This window comes from Triticum dicoccoides, chromosome 3B (genome assembly GCF_002162155.2).
Source record: "Triticum dicoccoides isolate Atlit2015 ecotype Zavitan chromosome 3B, WEW_v2.0, whole genome shotgun sequence".
Lineage (NCBI taxonomy): Eukaryota > Viridiplantae > Streptophyta > Magnoliopsida > Poales > Poaceae > Triticum > Triticum dicoccoides.
Window position 1 is genome coordinate 725,434,571 of NC_041385.1, and position 18,493 is coordinate 725,453,063.

Here is an 18,493-nt window from a genome sequence, read left to right on the forward strand (position 1 = left end):
AAGTTCAGACAAAACCTTACTTAGATCTGTGCTGGGCAATAAGCAGTAGTAGAGGAATTGCAAGTTTAGGTTCATCTTTTGGCAGCAGAGAATCCCGCAACTTGTTAATAGACTTATTCAGGACCTGCAAAAAAATGATTTGGTAAAACTGTTTTTTGACCTTATCAGGTAATAAAGAAAGGAGCCTTGGTTCCTGATAAAACCTTATAGTTCCGTGTTGAGCCAAACAGTGAAGATTGAAGCCGCAGCGTTTCGCTCCCTGCCATACCATCAACCTGTTCATCAGTCATGTTCTCAGTGTACTGAACATTTGCCATTTGCTGAATGAGTTCCTGCATGTTACATCATTTTAAACTTCAGATTCATACGATAACAAGGCAGCAAGGAAGTTTCGACATAGCCAACAAACCTCAAGTACAACAAGCTCAGTGCCCAATCCTTTCTTCAGTTGATTAACTATGTATTGGAAAAGGCATTTTAGCTCCATGGAAAAATGCTTCTTGCATCTGTTAAAATTTCTTGGTTCAGAATAGGAGCATATAAAGATTAAAGATAATAACAATACTGATAAGGGAAACACAAGCACCCCAGATATTAGAAAGACATACAACACTAGTACAGATATTGCTTGCTTTGCTCAAAGCATAAAGATTAAAGACTTATTCTGAGAGTTGGACACAGTAATTATTCATCCATAACAAACAATAACAAGAATTTGGAGTCTTGGCAAATCGGTGATATCTTCGTTGTACAAAACTTATACAGACATGATGTTAGATTGAGCGAACAAATGGGTAGAGGGCAACTCAAGATTCTGGACAAGATAACAGCCAAAGATCCTAGCTGTAAAGCGAAAGGTAAACCTCTAAATATTTAGGTTATAAATCAATTACCTTATGTTGCATTAGCATACTAATATCATTGGCATGCATATTCAACATAATGTATAGTATGCTTAGCTTACTACGTGCGAATACGAGTAGAGAAGAATCTTTGTGATATTTATTAAAACTGCATCCTATGCAGGTATTCATTTCAGTTAGTTTGCTGCTAACCACTACGATGGAGAAAAAATATCAAAGATGCAGATTTTGAGTGGCAGGAGATCATTGTTTGAGCCACATGATAAAAGCACTTACATGTACCCAATAAGCAAGAATATAAATCACTAAATATCGCTGGATCAACAGGTTTAACTAAAAATTGATCAGTACATCACATCATGTGTTGTGCAAATAATGTAATCACAGACAGGAGTCAAAACTACATACAAGTGTCCCCAGAATGATGCAAGACATTGAAGCCAATCTGACAGGTTAAGACCGTCATCTTTTACTCTCTCACGACCACCTTGGGCCAACCGTTCTATTACAATATATTGCAAGATATCATACTCCAGCTGTAAAAGAAGCATACTTAGACAACACTGTAAATTCAACTTATAAAAAGAATTCAAAGACACAAGCAAAACAACTACAGCCGACACTAAAAAGGTAAAAGAAGCATACTTAGACAACACTGTAAATTCAACTTATAAAAACAATTCAAAGACACAAGCAAAACAATTACAGCCGACACTAAAAAGGGTATGGGCATCTGTATAAAACATGCATCACATACACAGCTAATACCTGAGTCAAGTATTTAAAAGCATCCACAACTGGATTTATCATGTCCCTGTATGCTTCGACCTGAAAGTTGTGAATGTATTGTAGAGGTAAATAATTGAAACAAGTCAACAAAGGATTGCAATTATAAAGGTGAACTTCCAGAATCAATGAATTATCATATTAAACCCAATAAAAATAATATATTCAGATATCATTTGGCCAGACTCCCTCTGTTGCTTCATCAAGTGCTGTGTAGCCCTAAGGAGCATGCTCCCTCTCCACATGTACACATTCCATTATTACTAATACATAGAGCAGTAGGACTTAGGAAGCTCTGCTGCCTTTTGGTCCCCCAAAAATTTTTGTCAGCACCATTATGATTAATTTACAAAGTTAACAGTAATGAGAATACGAGATTAGCATTCCCCTTAACATTGATCAGTTCCAATTTGACTACTCTCAAATGGTTTTCACTTTCAGTGAGATTTCGATGAAATTCACTGAATTTCATTAATTTCAGCAGTCACTGAAATATTTACCTTTCGGCCAAAATATTTCAGCGATTTCAGTAGTACACATGATATCAAATATTTTTCAAAAAATTCAAATACTTTAAATGAATTCAAGTGAATATTTCGACCTTTTGGCCGAAATGCAAAACGAAATCACTGAATTTTGGTGATTTCGGTTGGTGCTGAAATTTTTCTGAAACTGAAAGTGAAAACCTCTATGTCCGTTAACTACAACTTGATCCTTGAAGGAATAACACCAGAGGATGTAGTAACAGCAGACCAGCATTCAAGGGTCTGCTGCCAGTTTAGTTGATAAGAACACCATGGATCATACCCAATGGCAGATCTAGTGCACAAAGAGCTGATGTAGCCAGGGAAAACTAGAATAGCATGCACTCGGTAAGTTCAGCATCTAGGCTAAAAACATATAATGGATTTGGACACTGCCAGGTTGGCACGAAGACATTCCACTGGTTCCAGAGAAGATAAAAGAGCCAAATACAGTCCGAATGGAGCTGTCAGCAGATGTAACAATAGTTGGTCATCTCCAACATAAGAGAACTAAAACAGAACAAGGGGAATAAGTTATTCGCAGAAAGAGCTTGCCAAAAAAACATTAATTACAGAAGGCCACAAATACGACAGCTGCTAGTCCAAATGGAAGTAGGGCTGCATGTTTCACAATGGCTGCAGTATTATTATTGTTTGAATAAATTGTATGCGCACAGTTGGTTCAAAATACCTGTTGGACAATTGTCCGAAGTACAGTCATCGGATTTGCATGAGCAAGTTTAGCCACCATGCGGCCAAGCTGCTTCAGATTTTCCTTGGCCAGCCGTTTTAAGAGCCTTCTGGTATCCAGCTAATTGAGAAATTAAGCATGCTGGTGAATCTAAAGCTCAAGCTAAAATGATAGGTGAAAGAAAGAAAACTCAGGCATGGAATAAACAGACAACCTTTGCTGTTTGCCTTGCAGCAAGGACAACTGGATTTTGTTCAGCGTCCTTCTCCCACTCACCATACAAACGATAGCGTACCTAAACATGAACAGTACCAAAAACTGGTTAAAAAGGTAGTGCAATATAACAAGCAACAATCATGAAGCATGGCAAACCTCATAAGGAAGAAGGGAAAGAACTCCCCATATCTCCATATCAACAGCAGGATTGGCAGGTATAAGTTGCAGTGAAGGAAGCAAGCATGACCCGAGTGCTTCTTCGATGTGAGATTCTGGAGACATTACACCTGTTGTATGGGCTGATTCTTTCGACGAGGCATGGTACGCCTTTAGAACTCTGCAAACCTGACAATGAACACAACAAATGCACCATGCGCCATTAAATAAACAATATCCAACAATTTTTGCCACTAGATGCTCCAGGAGGAACTGCATAATTGCAAGCAAAGGTGTTCATAGTCATAGGACCTTTCCAAATGCTTTGAAACAAATGCAGTAAAACTTTTCTTGCCATATGAAAAAGGTATACTGTGGCAACAAGCACACTAAGTATGAATGGAACAGGTGCTGTGTACACCCATCCCTGGAACAAGTCATATCAAGTAGGGCAGCAGGACATCAAGCAGACCAAATAAGAGAAGAATTCAACACTAAAAGATCTAATGGTACCTTCTGAAATAATTGTGTGTCACGATGAAGGTATGGTCCACAGACAGCAAGCATTTGGAAAAACACTTTCGGCGGATGAACCAAATAACTTGGTGAAGAGACAGATGATGCATCTATCATGTTAGTGTCGATGTTACGGGAGATTTTATGATGCGTTTGACAATATGCACTGTAGGCTGAAGAAATGGTCTTCTCAATAATTCTGCACAAATGAAAGTAGAATTGAACAACATAAATCGGGGAACTCAACCATTGGATTACAAGAGACATACTCGGGCACGACATAATATGTCATATTTCGTAGAAGTACAGATAATATCATAATAGTGAACATCTGTTGAGGCTGCTGATAGAATATGCAGAGGAAGTAGACAAACCTAAATAAACCATGACAAATTTCAATGTGCTCAACAGGATTTAGCTGTGCAAGACGTTCAAATAGTAGCTGCGCATGGTCCCTGGCAAATAACAGCAGAAGTCGATCAGTGAAATAATAACATGTCAAAGAAGACAGATGTGTTTACTGCAGGAGTGAAACTGTACCAAGTGACTATAACAATGAATCGTTATTAAAAGAAACTTTGCAGTATTATAATAGAATATCCAAGATCAATGGCACGCAAGGTATACCAATCATGAACCGAGAGGAAACCAAGAAGAAGCCCAAGCTTCTGGTTCTTTTCTATCTCAGGGGCTCGCTCCTCAACTATATCATTTTCCATCTCCAATGCTGTGTATAAATCGATCGTTATTTCTTGCTTCTCGTCGTCCATAAGATCCTTTCCAGTAGCAGCAAGATTTATTTTGCCTATTTTAGTAGCCTGTGATCAAGACAGAGATGAGTAAACTCCAAGTTGAATCCGATGTGTGAATAATTATTGAGGTATACTGAAGATCAATGGAGACATAGCATAAATGCAAGACAAGATCTGCATGCACAGTTCGAAATATTTCCAGTAACTTAAAACACAGTTATACCATCCTACAACCAGTGGTGCGGCTGTATTACTGTGTCTCTACTGTTGACAGAGAGGTTCATAAACCTAGAGGTAACTGTAAATATGACACTCCTTCAAAGCCTAAACTAGAAGATGACAATCAAAAGAATTACATTTTTGCCACTCTAGTTCCAATTTCTATATGTATAATACTATATATGGTGTACCAATTTTGAATCAGACCAGAGCATCAATCCTAACCACTGGGCCCCTAAATCTAACAGTTGAGAGCAGTGGCAGATTCACAGTGAACAGTAGCCAAGAGCTGCCTCTGCCATGTTCTGGAACCATCCACCACCTTCACAGAAAAAAAGGGCATGCCTCCTGGCCAAGTTGGAGCTTGAGGGGAGGAATGACCCACCATTAGCTGCAACCAAGCTGATAGGAGACACAACTATCCAAAGCCACACCGTTGTTGCACTACCATGTTGAGTAAGCAAAATTCGAGATGGGAGGCAATAGTAGTGATACTTTGTCTGAGTGAAGTGGGGAGAGGGAGCGTCATTTCCAACGCCCTGCAAAGAGATGGAGGAGACCCCAACAACAGAGATAAGATGTTGAAGGCAACCATTGATAATGAAAATGAAAGTGCAGCGAGCCATTGGGTGAGATACGCGTGATGCTCTGGAGCTTGCAATCACTGCACAGTACTGCTACAGAGATTTGGGATGAGATCAATGGCAACAAACAAGAGGATGACACCACCCGCTTCATGGCCGTCGTGGCTCCGTTAATCACCGTCAGCTACTGGGCCTGCGGGGCTTCTTCAAGTTCAGCCGCAAGGATAGTAAGGGTGCTGGCATTGATGGCAAGCAGGATAGGGCAGGGATAAAGCCAGTGGTTGAATTAGATCTGAATCTCCATCATTAGGCGCTTATATCAGACATTGACTGTGAGTTTAATCTGTGCTGTACTTCAAATACATGGGGATGCTCACGATGGAGCACAACTAGGACAAAGATGGAAGCACTGCTGAACCAGAGCATTCAGCCAGTGGACATCCTGTTGACTGTCCACTGCCGAGGGCTATAACGATGGAGCACAACTAGGACAAAGATGGAAGCACTGCTGAACCAGAGCATTCAGCCAGTGGACATCCTGTTGACTGTCCACTGCCGAGGGCTATATTCCCACTGCTCAGGGCCGGCACCAAGTACAAAGCCAAGGACATCGACCAGAGGACGACACTGGAGTAGTCCAGCGGTAAAGTCAGGGAATTTGTTGCCAGCTTCACTGCGGCAAAGAAGGACAGATCATTCATGAGAAGATGGCACATTGGTGGAGCAGAGAATACAGATTCAGGGGCGGAAGAGGAGTTTAGTCAGTACACATTGGCAAAGTCACGCTGGCAAAATAATCACGTCATGACTGACATGTCAGTTTTGCCATCAAACAAGGGGTTTGGGAGTTGCATGAATAATTAGCGTGATATGGTTTCATGAAAAAATATCTAAGTGTGGTGTTGAACCGGTATGGGCCAAGCCCATCTAGCTTTGTCACTTAGGGCCCAAGCCCATGAGGAGGTGCTGACCTAGAAGGAGGCATCAGTCCTCCCGTTCCCATGCTGAGCCGCCACACACACAGAAAAGGCTAACGAGAGAGGTGGGCTCCTGCGACTACAACATGGTATCAGACCTAGGCGGCAACGACGGGGCCTGACGGGAGTAGGGCGGCGACGGCGGACCTAGGAGGCGGAGTGGGCTCACCTCGGCGCGGGCTCCTCCCTCTTCCCCTCATTCCCTTCTTGTTCCCTCTCGCGGTTGTGCGCTGGCTGGCCTCTCGCAGCTGCAGGGGAGCTGCGCCAGTAGCTGCGTGCGAGTGAGGAAGACAAGGGGGCGGCGCGAGCTGAGGAGGTGCGCATGTGGAGGGGCTGTAGAGGGGACTGACAGGAGGTGTGCTGCTGGAACTGCTGCTGTGTGCAGCGGCTAAGTCAGAGGAGAGAAGTGTGCTGCAGCTGCCTGAAGCTGAGGTTGCTGTTGGTTGCTGTCCTGCTGCTGAGGAAGGAGAAGTGGGGCAGTGTTGTGCTGCTGATTGAAAGGGAACTGGAGACTGCTGATTCTGCAGAGGACTGTGTGCGGCTGTGCTTGCTGCTATTGTTGGCTGTGTAGGCTGTATCCGAAGATGAGTGAGCCAACAGGCCTTGCTGAGGCTTTCGAGAAGCTAGCTAAGATCCTTGAGGAGTCGAAATCTGGGGCCATCGTTCCTCGACAGGAAGTGGCTCAGTAGATCGAACTGTCGCCCATGGACATGAAGTTAGAGGGGGCTACCAATTATCTGAGCTGGTCCCGAAGGGCGTTGCTGGCTGTGGAACAGAAGGAGCTTGATGGGCACTTGTTGGGTGCTGTTGCTGAACCAGGAGACAAGACTACTGTGGAGGGAAAGAGATGGAAGGTCATAAACTCTGTGCTCATTGGCTGGTTGTTGAACTCGGTGGTGCCCCCCATTGGACGCTCTGTGGAGGGGCTATCCACATCCGCTGCGATATGGACGACTCTGTCCACCTTGTACTCAGGTAAGGGCAATGTCATGCTCATTGCTCAGATTGAGGGGAAGATCAGTCGGCTGCATCAAGGTGATGACATGTCAGTGATGACATATGTGGCAGAGCTGCAGGCTTTGTGGGCAGAGCAGGATAACTGCGACCCTCTGGAACTCTATGATGCGGCTTGCATCGAGTCAGGGCGCAAGTGGATTGCACGCAGGCGTGTGCTGAAACTGTTGGAGGGGCTTAGAGGTTGCTTTCATGGCAGGAGGGCATCCCTGTTGCACCAACCTCTCCTGCCCTCTATTGAGGAGACTATTGCTGCAATGTCTCAAGAGGAGGTGCGGCTATCTCTTGAGCATGCAGACATGAAGGTTGTGCCGGCTTCGACATTTGCAGTCACTGAGCGCATGGAGTGGAGCGATCCCAACAAATGTCATATCTGTGGGGAGGTAGGTCACTGGAAGTGGGCGTGTCCAACTCGTGGCAGAGGCAGGGGATACGACAGAGGGGGAACTGGCAGAGGCAGGCGTGGTAGAGGCAGAGGTGGATACTCAGGGACCTCAAGGGGCCAGACTTCTATGGGTAGAGGTGGCTACTCAGGACACTTAGGGGATCAGAGGGCTCACATGACAGTGGCAGGAGACATTGGGACGTCACAAGGCAAAGATGCAGCTGATGCTGACTATGGAGACTTTGCTCTCTGGGCCTCCACTGATGAAGGTAATCCGGATGAGGCATGTCTTGCTTCTAATGAGAGTGCTCCAGAGTGGGTTCTTGACTCTGGAGCATCTAAGCATGTTGCTAGTAATTCCTGCATGTTTGAGTCTTACCATAAGCACCCTCCGTCTCACACGGGCACAATGCAAACTGCTGATGGCACAAACCAGCCTGTCATAGGGGTTGGCACAGTCAAGTGCACTCCGACCATCTCCCTATCCTCAGTGTTACATGTGCCAGCTTTTCCTGTCAATTTGGTCTCTTTCAGTGCTCTAATTGATCAAATTGACTGTCGTGTGATCCTTGACAAATTCGGTTGGTGATTCAGGAGCGCCAGACGAGCCAGACGGTTGGGACTGGCACCAGGCGTAGGGGGCTCTGGTACATGGACCAGGAGGTGCAGCCGGACTTGGTGTGTGCTGCGACCATGGAGGACAAGGAGAAGGAGGCGATGATCCATCACTGTAGGATGGGACATGTATCTTTTGATAAGATGAGTAGAATCTTTCCGGATGTTATGTGTGGGATAGGCAAGGGCAAGTTGACATGTGATGCTTGCGAATATGCCAAACACACACTAGCCTCATATGTGGGCAAGGGGCTTAGGAGCATCTCTCCTTTTATGCTTATTCATTCGGATGTATGGAAGAGCCCAGTTGTATCAATGAATGGAATGAAATACTTTATTACATTCATCGATTGCTATTCTCGTATGACTTGGATTTATATGATGCGTCACAAAGATGAGGTGTTTAGCTGTTTTCAGAATTTCCATGCCTTGGTGAAGAATCAGTTTCAGGTGCAGGTGCAGGTGATCAGGACTGACAATGGGACTGAGTATGTGAACAACACATTTGGGGCCTATTTGTCTGATCAAGGTATTCTTCATCAAACTACATGCCCAGACACCCCTCCTCAGAATGGAGTGGCAGAAAGGAAAAATCGGCATATTCTTGAGGTTGCTCGGTCATTGATGTTTACGATGAATGTGCCCAAATTCTTGTGGAGTGAAGCAGTTATGACAGCCACATACTTGATCAACCGGACACCATCAAGAATACTAAGCATGAAATCTCCGTGTGAGCTAGTATATGGAGAAACTAAGTTTGTTGTTCCCCCAAAGTTGTTTGGCAGTACTTGTTTTGTTCGAGATCACCGTCCTTCTGTTGGAAAACTTGATCCGCGAGCGGTGAAGTGTATTTTTCTGGGCTATTCTTCTAGTCAGCAGGGGTATAAATGTTGGTGTCCCTCAGAGAAACGCAGGTTTGTCAGTATGGATGTAACCTTCAGGGAGTCTGAGCCATTCTATGGTGAGCCAACAGATCTAAGTGTGTTGTTTCAAGGGCTTGACCATTTACACTCTGTGCAGGATGGTCAAGAGGGGGAGAAGGCTGTATCTCACACTCAGGAGGATTCTGTGGGCACTAATGATGTGCAGGTTCAAGTCCAGCCAATTGTGGGTACAATTCCGGTTGGTACTCTCACTGATGGTGATGTGCAGGTTCAGGTCCAGCCAACAGTGGGTTCCATTCAGATTGGTAATCTCCAGCTCCCTGTTCGAGATCGGTGGCAGAAGACCCCCCTAGTGTACTCTCGACGAGAGCCACAAGTGCCACAGGTGCATGACTCATCTGACACTCGTCTGGTATATTCTCGGCGGCAGCCACTTGTGCAGGAGGGGGAGCAACAAGTGCAAGGGGAGCAGTCAGTGCAGGGGGAGCAACAAGGCAGTGGTGCAAGCTCATCTGACACAGTGGAACTACCTATTGCGTTGCGAAAGGGGACACGTGAAGCGGCACAGAAGGCTTTACCACCGGAGGTTTTTGATGATCATGATATCGGAAATGTTGTGTCTTATCAGGCTTTGTCTCCTTCCTATAGAGTGTTTGTTGCCTCTCTTCAAACTGTGTCAATCCCAAAGGATTGGAAGGCTGCAAAGCAAGATCCGAAGTGGCGTGAAGCGATGATAGAAGAGTTGGAAGCACTGAGGAAAAACAAGACGTGGGTGCTAACTACATTGCCGGCAGGAAAGAAAGCAGTGAGTTGTAAGTGGATCTATACAGTGAAGCAGAATCCTGAGGGGAAGGTGGAACGGTATAAGGCCAGATTGGTCGCCAGAGGATATAGTCAAACTTATGGAATTGACTATGACGAGACGTTTGCTCCAGTGGCAAAGATGAACACAGTAAGGATATTGGTTTCCTGTGCTGCAAACTTTGGGTGGAAATTGCATCAATTAGATGTCAAGAATGCCTTCTTGCATGGTGAGTTGCAGGAAGAAGTGTACATGGAGATACCACCAGGTTTTGGTACTTCACAGACCACGGGGAAGGTATGTAGGCTGAAGAAATCCTTGTATGGACTGAAGCAATCGCCGAGGGCTTGGTTCGATAGGTTCAGACGTGCTGTCCGTGCTATGGGGTATGGTCAATGTAATGGTGACCACACGGTGTTCTACAGACACTCACTCTCTAATCGAAAGATCACCATTCTTGCAGTTTATGTGGATGACATTATCATCACCGGAGATGATGAGGAGGAAATAAAGAGATTGAAGGGGTGTCTGAGCTATGAGTTTGAGGTGAAGGATTTGGGCAACTTAAAATACTTCCTTGGGATTGAAGTGGCCCGGACAGAGAAGGGAATATCTTTGTGCCAAAGGAAATACACCTTGGATCTCTTGAGTGACATGGGCATGATGGGATGTCGTGCAGCCCCTACGCCGATTGAACAAAATCATCAAGTGACAGCTCAGTCAGGCGAGCTGGTGAATAAGGAAGATTATCAGAAACTGGTTGGGAGGTTATTGTACTTGTGTCATACCAGGCCTGACATTATGCCGTGGGTGTGGTGAGCAGATACATGCATGAACCAAGGAGTGGGCATCTTGATATTGTGCACAGAATTCTGAGATACTTGAAGGGGACTCCGGGTAAAGGGTTGTGGTTTGCGAAGAGTGGACATCTTGAGGTGGATGGCTATAGTGACTCTGATTGGGCCAGTTGTCAAGATGATAGAAGATCAACTTCTGGCTACTGTGTGTTTGTGGGAGGAAACTTGGTGTCATGGAGAAGCAAGAAACAGGCTGTTGTGTCTAGATCAACAGCAGAAGCCGAGTATAGAGCATTATCTCAAGGGTTATGTGAGATGCTCTGGGTGAAGTACCTACTGAGCGAGTTGAAACTTCTGAGGAAGGGACCCTTGAAGGTGTGGTGTGACAATCAGTCAGCTATTGCCATTGCTAATAACCCAGTTCAGCATGATAGGACAAAACATGTGGAAATTGATCGCTTCTTCATTAAGGAGAAACTTGATGTTGGGATCATCAGTCTTACTCATGTCAGCTCTGGGCAACAGTTTGCAGATTGCTTGACAAAGGGACTGGGAACGAAGGACTGTAACTTGGCATGTAACAAGATGGGGATGATAGATATCTACCACCCATCTTGAGGGGGAGTGTTGAACCGGTATGGGCCAAGCCCATCTAGCTTTGTCACTTAGGGCCCAAGCCCATGAGGAGGTGCTGACCTAGAAGGAGGCATCAGTCCTCCCGTTCCCATGCTGAGCCGCCACACACACAGAAAAGGCTAACGAGAGAGGTGGGCTCCTGCGACTACAACATGTGGCAACTGACTATTATTCCTCATGAAGTTGTGGTTCCAATAAGTGTGGCAACTGACTATTATTCCTCAATTTTGAACTAAAACCACGACGAGTAAATCGGAACGGAGGGAGTATTTGCTTAAAAATAACTTTACACGGCCTTGTTTCCTTTTTCAAATGGTAGTCTTCTGTTACATCTAAGAGTCAAAGCATAAAATATAAGGTTATTGAAAATCTGTGGTGGTATTTTTATTATTTGGGTGCATTGCAGCAACATGCATATAATTCTCATTTATAACCCTACGAAATACAGCAAAACCATTTTTAGAACAGAATGAATTCAACTGGAAAACTACATACTAACCTCATCAATTTTCCTTGAAACAAAGGAGCCAAAATGCTCAAATGCCTCATCATCATTTGGAAGTAAATGAGCATAGCTGAAACAGAAGGCATGAATATTAAATATGATCCAGCAGCAACACTAATTCAGATTGACACAGCATAAAGGAGTCTGAAAATAAAAGCAAACAAGGACTTGAAACTACAGTTATGGTTAGTTGGCTAGTGAAATAATTAATAATATTCATACCAAATAGGGTTATTTTTTCTCGGTATTCCAGTACCTTCTGAGGAAAATGACCTAACAATTCAGTACTGCTTGTAAAAGTCATCACATAGTTACAAGAAACGGCCATCAAAATAAGAGCAGAAATTGAAGAGGGCATCGACAAAGGAATGTGATGTTAAAAGTACCAATTTTACATGTATGTAAACCTTACAAAAAGTTTTTTGACTGCAGATCATTTTTTAGAACAAAATATTTTGGAAATATTTTGAAGGAGGATGTCCGAAATAATAGTTGAGTTCAAGAAGTGTAGAGAAACACAAGGACAACTAGAAAACTTACAGGTTATCAAGGTCAATAAGACCAGATTTGACCAACAGGGCTGCTATTCGGAAAAGACCAGATGGAACAGGGATGTTTACATCCAATTGTTGATAGTATTGGAATTTGAACCCCAAAATTTTAGCAGCATGGGACTGTAACAAATAGAAGTCATAAGATGGGCTGAATCAAAGTACTACGTGAAGTATGGTAATAATCTTTACAGGCAGTGGTATCTTATTCAAAACTAATGAATACCTTTGGAAAAAGAGGTATAAGCTGATAAAAGATACTGTTATCTGGATAGAGTTCAAAACATTCCAACACCTAGCAGGTAAACAACGGAGAAAGTAATTACATTGTAGCAATGACATAGTTTTACAACATCAGATGGTAATAACGGGATAAAAAACGAAAACTCACAATGTCAAATACACGATTTGGGTCCAGGTCAAAATGTCCAATCAATGACTGTCACGAGAACATTATGTCATTACACAATACTGTTTACATGCTCAAATCATAACATAGGAGTAAGAAAGAAAATTCCAACACTCAACCTTTATAATGCTGATAGTAGCTGAAGAAGCATTTTGGCAAACCAAATCTGAACCGACTTGACAAAGTAGGGTTACCTGAATTCCAGACAAACAAAGGCAACTCGGTTAAAAATTACATCAAGCTACAGTAAACCATTTTAGACGCATCATTTGGAAACTACTGAAATCCCACACGATTGCAATTTACTCTCAAATAATTTCAAACTGGAAGTATAAGAAGTTAGAACACATGTGTGGATATATACATCTGCAATCACAATTACAATTGTTTGTAGAAGTATCTAGATTATAGAGTTTACCTTCTAGATTTGTTAGAACAGATGTTAAAAAGAGGAAGGTGAAATTGGCTGCAGGAAACTGCACTTCATTGACATGACCAGATTATGTCACAGCCCAGACACATAGACACATCATAAAGTTGTGTCCATTTGCTAGTAGACACCAGAGTGTGTAATAGCAAACGAGCATGATTATTCAGTAATTCTATAGTTTTCAGGCAGCAAAAAGTGTCCAGCAAATGACTACAACTTCATACTGTGTTTGGGAATAACATGGGTTTGTGGTGTCTGGGCCGATGCTAATCAAGACAAGTGTTCCATAGCATCTTTCAATAAATACTTTGAGAATTTGGCTTCCACTATTTTGCAGTCCAAGTGTCCAAACTATGTAATTTTAGGATCAATAATAAATCGAAGTCTGGAATTAGTTGATTGTTTTAGACTCCCCTTGAACTATAGATATCCAGTTAGTAATAAGGATCAAATAATTTTGCAGTAATTTAGAGCAGTACTGCTCAACAAAGCATCAGTGAAGGAAGTAGAAGCACATAAAGATATGTTATGCTACTCAATCCATATAGCACAAAGAAATAATGATGATTACTCAAAAGTTTCTTAAAAGTATGAATGAACCAATGTACAACTATAACAAGAACTTTGGTGGAAGTTTCACAGGCAGATATACGTACCAACTTGGCGTAGCCCTCACTTTCTTCTCTTAGCAGGTTGAATTTAGTTTGCTGATAAAGAAGCCGCGTGTTGACTCTGACCTGTTGCCAATTATTACAAGCAGCCGTTAAAAAATGATGCAATAAACAGGTAAAAAGTAAAATGTGCCAAATAAGGAGAAGGATGTTGCACAGAAACCATGTTTAAAAGATATATGCACTAATATGACATGGTATATTGTATAATTCATGTGAGCACACACAAAATATGAGGAATCAATGATCATAACATGATATCCTAAGTCCTAACAATATGCATGGTATTAGTATGTGACACATACCTCCTTGGCTTTAAAATCCTGGCCCTTTGACTTACTCTGTTCAACCTCCCATAGGAATTCTTCCTTCAAATGTGCACATACAGGAAACAGAGACGACATGGTGTCAGCTGCCTTGAATCATGAAAGGCGGTTTCAACAAAGATGTGACGCCCTAGTATGACGAACAAATACTCACTTCACATCGCTCTTGAAGAAGCCTAGGCGCAATCAATGAAGACTCCACAAATGATTTTGTCTGCAGCCAAGAGAAGTATTTTAAGGAAATTAGTGAGGACTAAATCCTCCACCATAAAAAGGGTAGGAGCCAAGAAGATAGATAGCCTATTTGCGTACTAAAATTATGAATAGGTGTTTAAGTGTCAAAAAAGATTTTTTACCATTTTGACAAGACGGTTGCGATATTCACCAGAAATTGTAATCTGCACATAACTTCAGGTCAGATCGACTAATAATACAGCATTCAATGATTACAAGGAAATGACAGCACAAGCAACGGACTGGTAAATCTAAGTTACATGATTCAAATAAATGCATCTTGGACTTGGGCATCAACCATGGATCAAAAGCAGAACGATAGGTGGGAAATAAAAGGTTATTGATTGAAGTCCTATGATAATGAGTAAGCAAGACACCCAGGTGTCAAGATATTTTCGTTTTTCCGGGGTGGGAAGTGGCAAGAGATTGAACGAAGGATAGCATTTACATTTCTATGGACCCTGGTTGTTGAAAAACAACAATAACACCGTAGCAGCATCTAGGTCAAGGCTGTCATGGCATCCCAGCAAGAGTCGCAGCGATAACCGGGCTTCAGGATGACATTGCCAACATGGTGTGCGCCATGTCAATACTCAGGAGATAACACATATTGGCCAAATTGGCAATTATAACTCATATAACATGGAGAATGCCCATGGGTGCAATTCCAATGGCAGGGGAGTTTCAGACGGTAATTACAACTTTTCTACAGCCAAAAAGACCATCTATGTCTTGATTTGTGAGCCATCTGCCAGTTCCTGACCTAATTTAATCCTCCACAGCCCTTTCTACAGCTGCCACACAGCTTGTCTGGTCTAACCACAGCAGCAGAGTACACAGACTGCCCTTTTCCCTCTACTGCTACACTCATCCTCACCTCATAAACCCAGTTCACCACAACAGTTGAGTAAATGGGAAAACGAAAGCTATGACAGAAGCCAGAAGGTGGAAGATCACCGTTTCCTAGCCCAAGTTGGGGGGAAAACCCAGTTCACCACAACAGTCGATTAAATGGGAAAACGAAAGCCATGACAGAAGCCAGGAGGTGGAGGATCATCGTTTCCTAGCCCAAGTTGGGGACCCCTCTCGGTCCTCGAGCCCAACGCCACCAGATCTGCCCGTCCCACTAGATTCGTTGGCCAAACCCGAAATCTCCGGGTGACACTCCCTGTCACCTGTGTCCGTGATCAAGTGACAAGTTGACAACTTGGTAACTCCTAGACAACAATGCTCTTGGTAACTGTTTTGTGGTATAGATCCAGAACAGTTCCATTTTAGACCGGTTTCACTGAACAGGAGAACTAAAGCCATGCAGGGTAGACCTTTGAATTGGTTCACCAGAAACTGGAAAGGAACATCACGAGCTTTTGTGCAATAACCACCTCGCTTATCTGTAAGATTGTTTTGCACTTCACTGCAGAGAGATATGCTGATAGCTACAACTAATATCCATGTTCATGTGCATAAGCATTAATCACGTCGCTTATCTGTAAGATTGTTTTGTACTTCACTGCAGAGAGATATGCTGATAGCTACAACTAAAATCCATGTTCATGTGCATAAGCATGCAAAATCTAAACACTCCTGCACTACAATTCGAATAACAATGAATAGGTTTGTGCTTTCGGCCATTATAAGGTTTGCTACCCAAAGCTAGTAGTTTCATGTTCATCAGTAAAAGCATAATTTAAACCTTCTTTTCTGCTACAGCTTGAGCAGGGTACTTTTTCCAAACATAGCCTTTAGAACTTGTCCAGAGGTACCACACGCTATCACTTCCAGGGAGATAATTTTTCATCACTGAAACATCTTGCAATTCAACCAGGTCGTCACTTCAGCTGGCACAACAAGTAACACAGACTTACAAACTGCCCTCTCCAGTCAATTTTTTTTACCAATTCAGCTAAGCATTGCAAACAGTGTTTCTGCCTACGACCACCCAATAGCGTATTGACTAATCAAACACATTCCATCGAGCCACTCGAAACTAACTAAGCACCACACAGCAGCAAAGGAAAAATGGGTGGAGACTGGAGAATACTCACATCCTGCCCTAGGTGGGCGACGATGTCGGCGAGCACCGAGCCGGAGTCCTCCTGCCACGCCTCCTCCGCGAACACCACCGAATCCAGCGCCGCCCGGCACTTGTGCGGCGGCAGGTCCCCGAGCACCTGCGCAACCCGACCAACGCAATCAGCGCTAAGACGACAGGGACAGAGCCAGCGAGCTGATTACGGGAGCTCACCGTCGCCCAGCACAGCTCGTAGAGGAAGCGCGGCATGGGGACCGGATCGGGGAGGCGGAAGGCGGCGGCGGACTGGCTCTTCCATTCGCGGAGGCACTCCTCGGTGACGTACTTGTAGTCCGGAGCCTGGAGCGGAGGCGACATGGCAGCGGGCGGAGTGTTGGGTTTTGGGGGGACTAGGGTTTCATGGGAGGTGGCGAGGCCTGAGGAAGGAGGAGGCGGTGGCGGCGGTGCTAGACGGGGATGTGAGACGGCGAGGGAGGCGGAGGGGGAGGGGTGTGCGAATGCGATACGCTGCGTGGTTGGGGCGTTCGGTTTATCCGGTTTATTACTGGTCGGTTTTTGCCTGCGCGGTTCGGTTTTCCTTGGTTTCTGCCTGATCGGGTATCGAATATAGCAGACGAATTATTTTGGAGTATAATGCATTCTTTTGTTTTGAGAGAGAGGAAGAGTAAATTGCATTATGAATCCTCCAACTTGCAGTTGTGTACTAGAAAGTATTCCAATACAACCATGTTCAACCAAACTCCCCACAACTACCCCAAACGAGCTCGGGCTTTCCGACAATTCCATATCCAGCCTATATGTGAGGCGGATATAGGGAGGCCCGGACGCGCCCGGACACCGCCGCCACGTCGGACCGGTCCGCTATGGCCCACGCCGTCCCCACCATAGTCCCCGCAAAACCTCATCTGGCCGACGAACCCACCCCACTCCGCTCTCAGTCCTCTCGCCTTCTTCGCTCTCCTCCGTCTACCCCATCCGCCCCTTCACCATTGTCGGCTCGGACGAGATTGACCGGGTGGTGCTGGCCGCCACCGACTCGTCGAGCTCATCTGACCTCGACGAGAAGGAGCTCGCGCTCCGCATTGCGCTTTGGCACTCGCAAATGGACTGGGGTGGGGGCTCCTCCTCAACGGCGTCCTCGACGTCCTTGGGTGGGTAGCTCATCCTTCGTGTCAGCCCAACACCGCCTTGCGCGCTCTTTGCCATCCATGCGGGAGGCAGCAGCATGAACTGCGGCGCCCGGCACCGCCAACACTACCCCTGCTGGGAGCCGCTGGGTGCTGGTGCTCGTACCCCAGCCCGCCGGCGCGGCAGCGATAGACGAAGACGGTGGGCCGCGTCTACCGTCGGGCGATGAAGGCGGCAACGCAGGGTGGATCGAGGCACGGATGCGGGTCATCCAAATCTACGTCGGAGCCGCCCGTCGAGGATGACGATGAGTCGCTCCGCCCATGGTGACATCCAGGGTGATATTCGTAGCCTCCGTAAATAAGACATTGCCAGCCACCGAGTAGGCCAGGGCAGCCCAGGTGTTGTCTTGGCAAACCAAATCCAGTGCATGTGGAGGGCCTGGCTAAATTTGATGGGGAACGAAGCACGAAAATCAAAAAAAATCCTACGAACACCCAAGATCTATCTAGGAGAAGCATAGCAACGAGAGGAGAGAGTGCGTCTACGTACCCTCGTAGTCCAAAAGCGAAAGCGTATATAACGCGGTTGATGTAGTCGTACTTTTGCGATCCGATCACGATCCAACCGATCTAGTGTCGAACGAACGACACCTCCGAGTTTAGCACACGTGCGGCTCGATGATGTCTCCTCCTCCTTGATCTAGCAAGAGAAGGCGAAGAAGTAGATGTGATCACAACCAGCACGACGGCGTGGTGGTGATGGTGATGGTGGAGCACCAACAGCGCTT

The 18,493-nt window shown here is 44.8% G+C and overlaps 1 protein-coding gene across 1 annotated transcript in view; it reads right to left on the reverse strand.

Annotated features, from left to right (window-relative positions):
• LOC119278113 (THO complex subunit 2-like) overlaps positions 1 to 17,072 on the reverse strand; it is a 25,620-nt gene extending 8,548 nt beyond the window's left edge. Inside the window, exons 1-22 of the mRNA XM_037559473.1 lie at positions 16,789 to 17,072; positions 16,589 to 16,714; positions 14,666 to 14,707; positions 14,464 to 14,523; positions 14,289 to 14,351; positions 13,969 to 14,049; positions 13,002 to 13,076; positions 12,865 to 12,912; positions 12,700 to 12,768; positions 12,463 to 12,596; positions 11,917 to 11,992; positions 4,380 to 4,570; positions 4,127 to 4,207; positions 3,750 to 3,951; positions 3,237 to 3,425; positions 3,079 to 3,159; positions 2,865 to 2,984; positions 1,632 to 1,691; positions 1,272 to 1,399; positions 410 to 506; positions 204 to 332; positions 21 to 124 (exon numbers count right to left, since the gene is read on the reverse strand). Coding sequence (XP_037415370.1) covers positions 21 to 124; positions 204 to 332; positions 410 to 506; positions 1,272 to 1,399; positions 1,632 to 1,691; positions 2,865 to 2,984; positions 3,079 to 3,159; positions 3,237 to 3,425; positions 3,750 to 3,951; positions 4,127 to 4,207; positions 4,380 to 4,570; positions 11,917 to 11,992; positions 12,463 to 12,596; positions 12,700 to 12,768; positions 12,865 to 12,912; positions 13,002 to 13,076; positions 13,969 to 14,049; positions 14,289 to 14,351; positions 14,464 to 14,523; positions 14,666 to 14,707; positions 16,589 to 16,714; positions 16,789 to 16,932 — 2,300 coding nt within the window. The 5' untranslated portion in view covers positions 16,933 to 17,072. The remainder of the gene's footprint in view (positions 1 to 20; positions 125 to 203; positions 333 to 409; positions 507 to 1,271; positions 1,400 to 1,631; positions 1,692 to 2,864; positions 2,985 to 3,078; positions 3,160 to 3,236; positions 3,426 to 3,749; positions 3,952 to 4,126; positions 4,208 to 4,379; positions 4,571 to 11,916; positions 11,993 to 12,462; positions 12,597 to 12,699; positions 12,769 to 12,864; positions 12,913 to 13,001; positions 13,077 to 13,968; positions 14,050 to 14,288; positions 14,352 to 14,463; positions 14,524 to 14,665; positions 14,708 to 16,588; positions 16,715 to 16,788) is intronic.
• Positions 17,073 to 18,493: the final 1,421 nt, after the last annotated feature.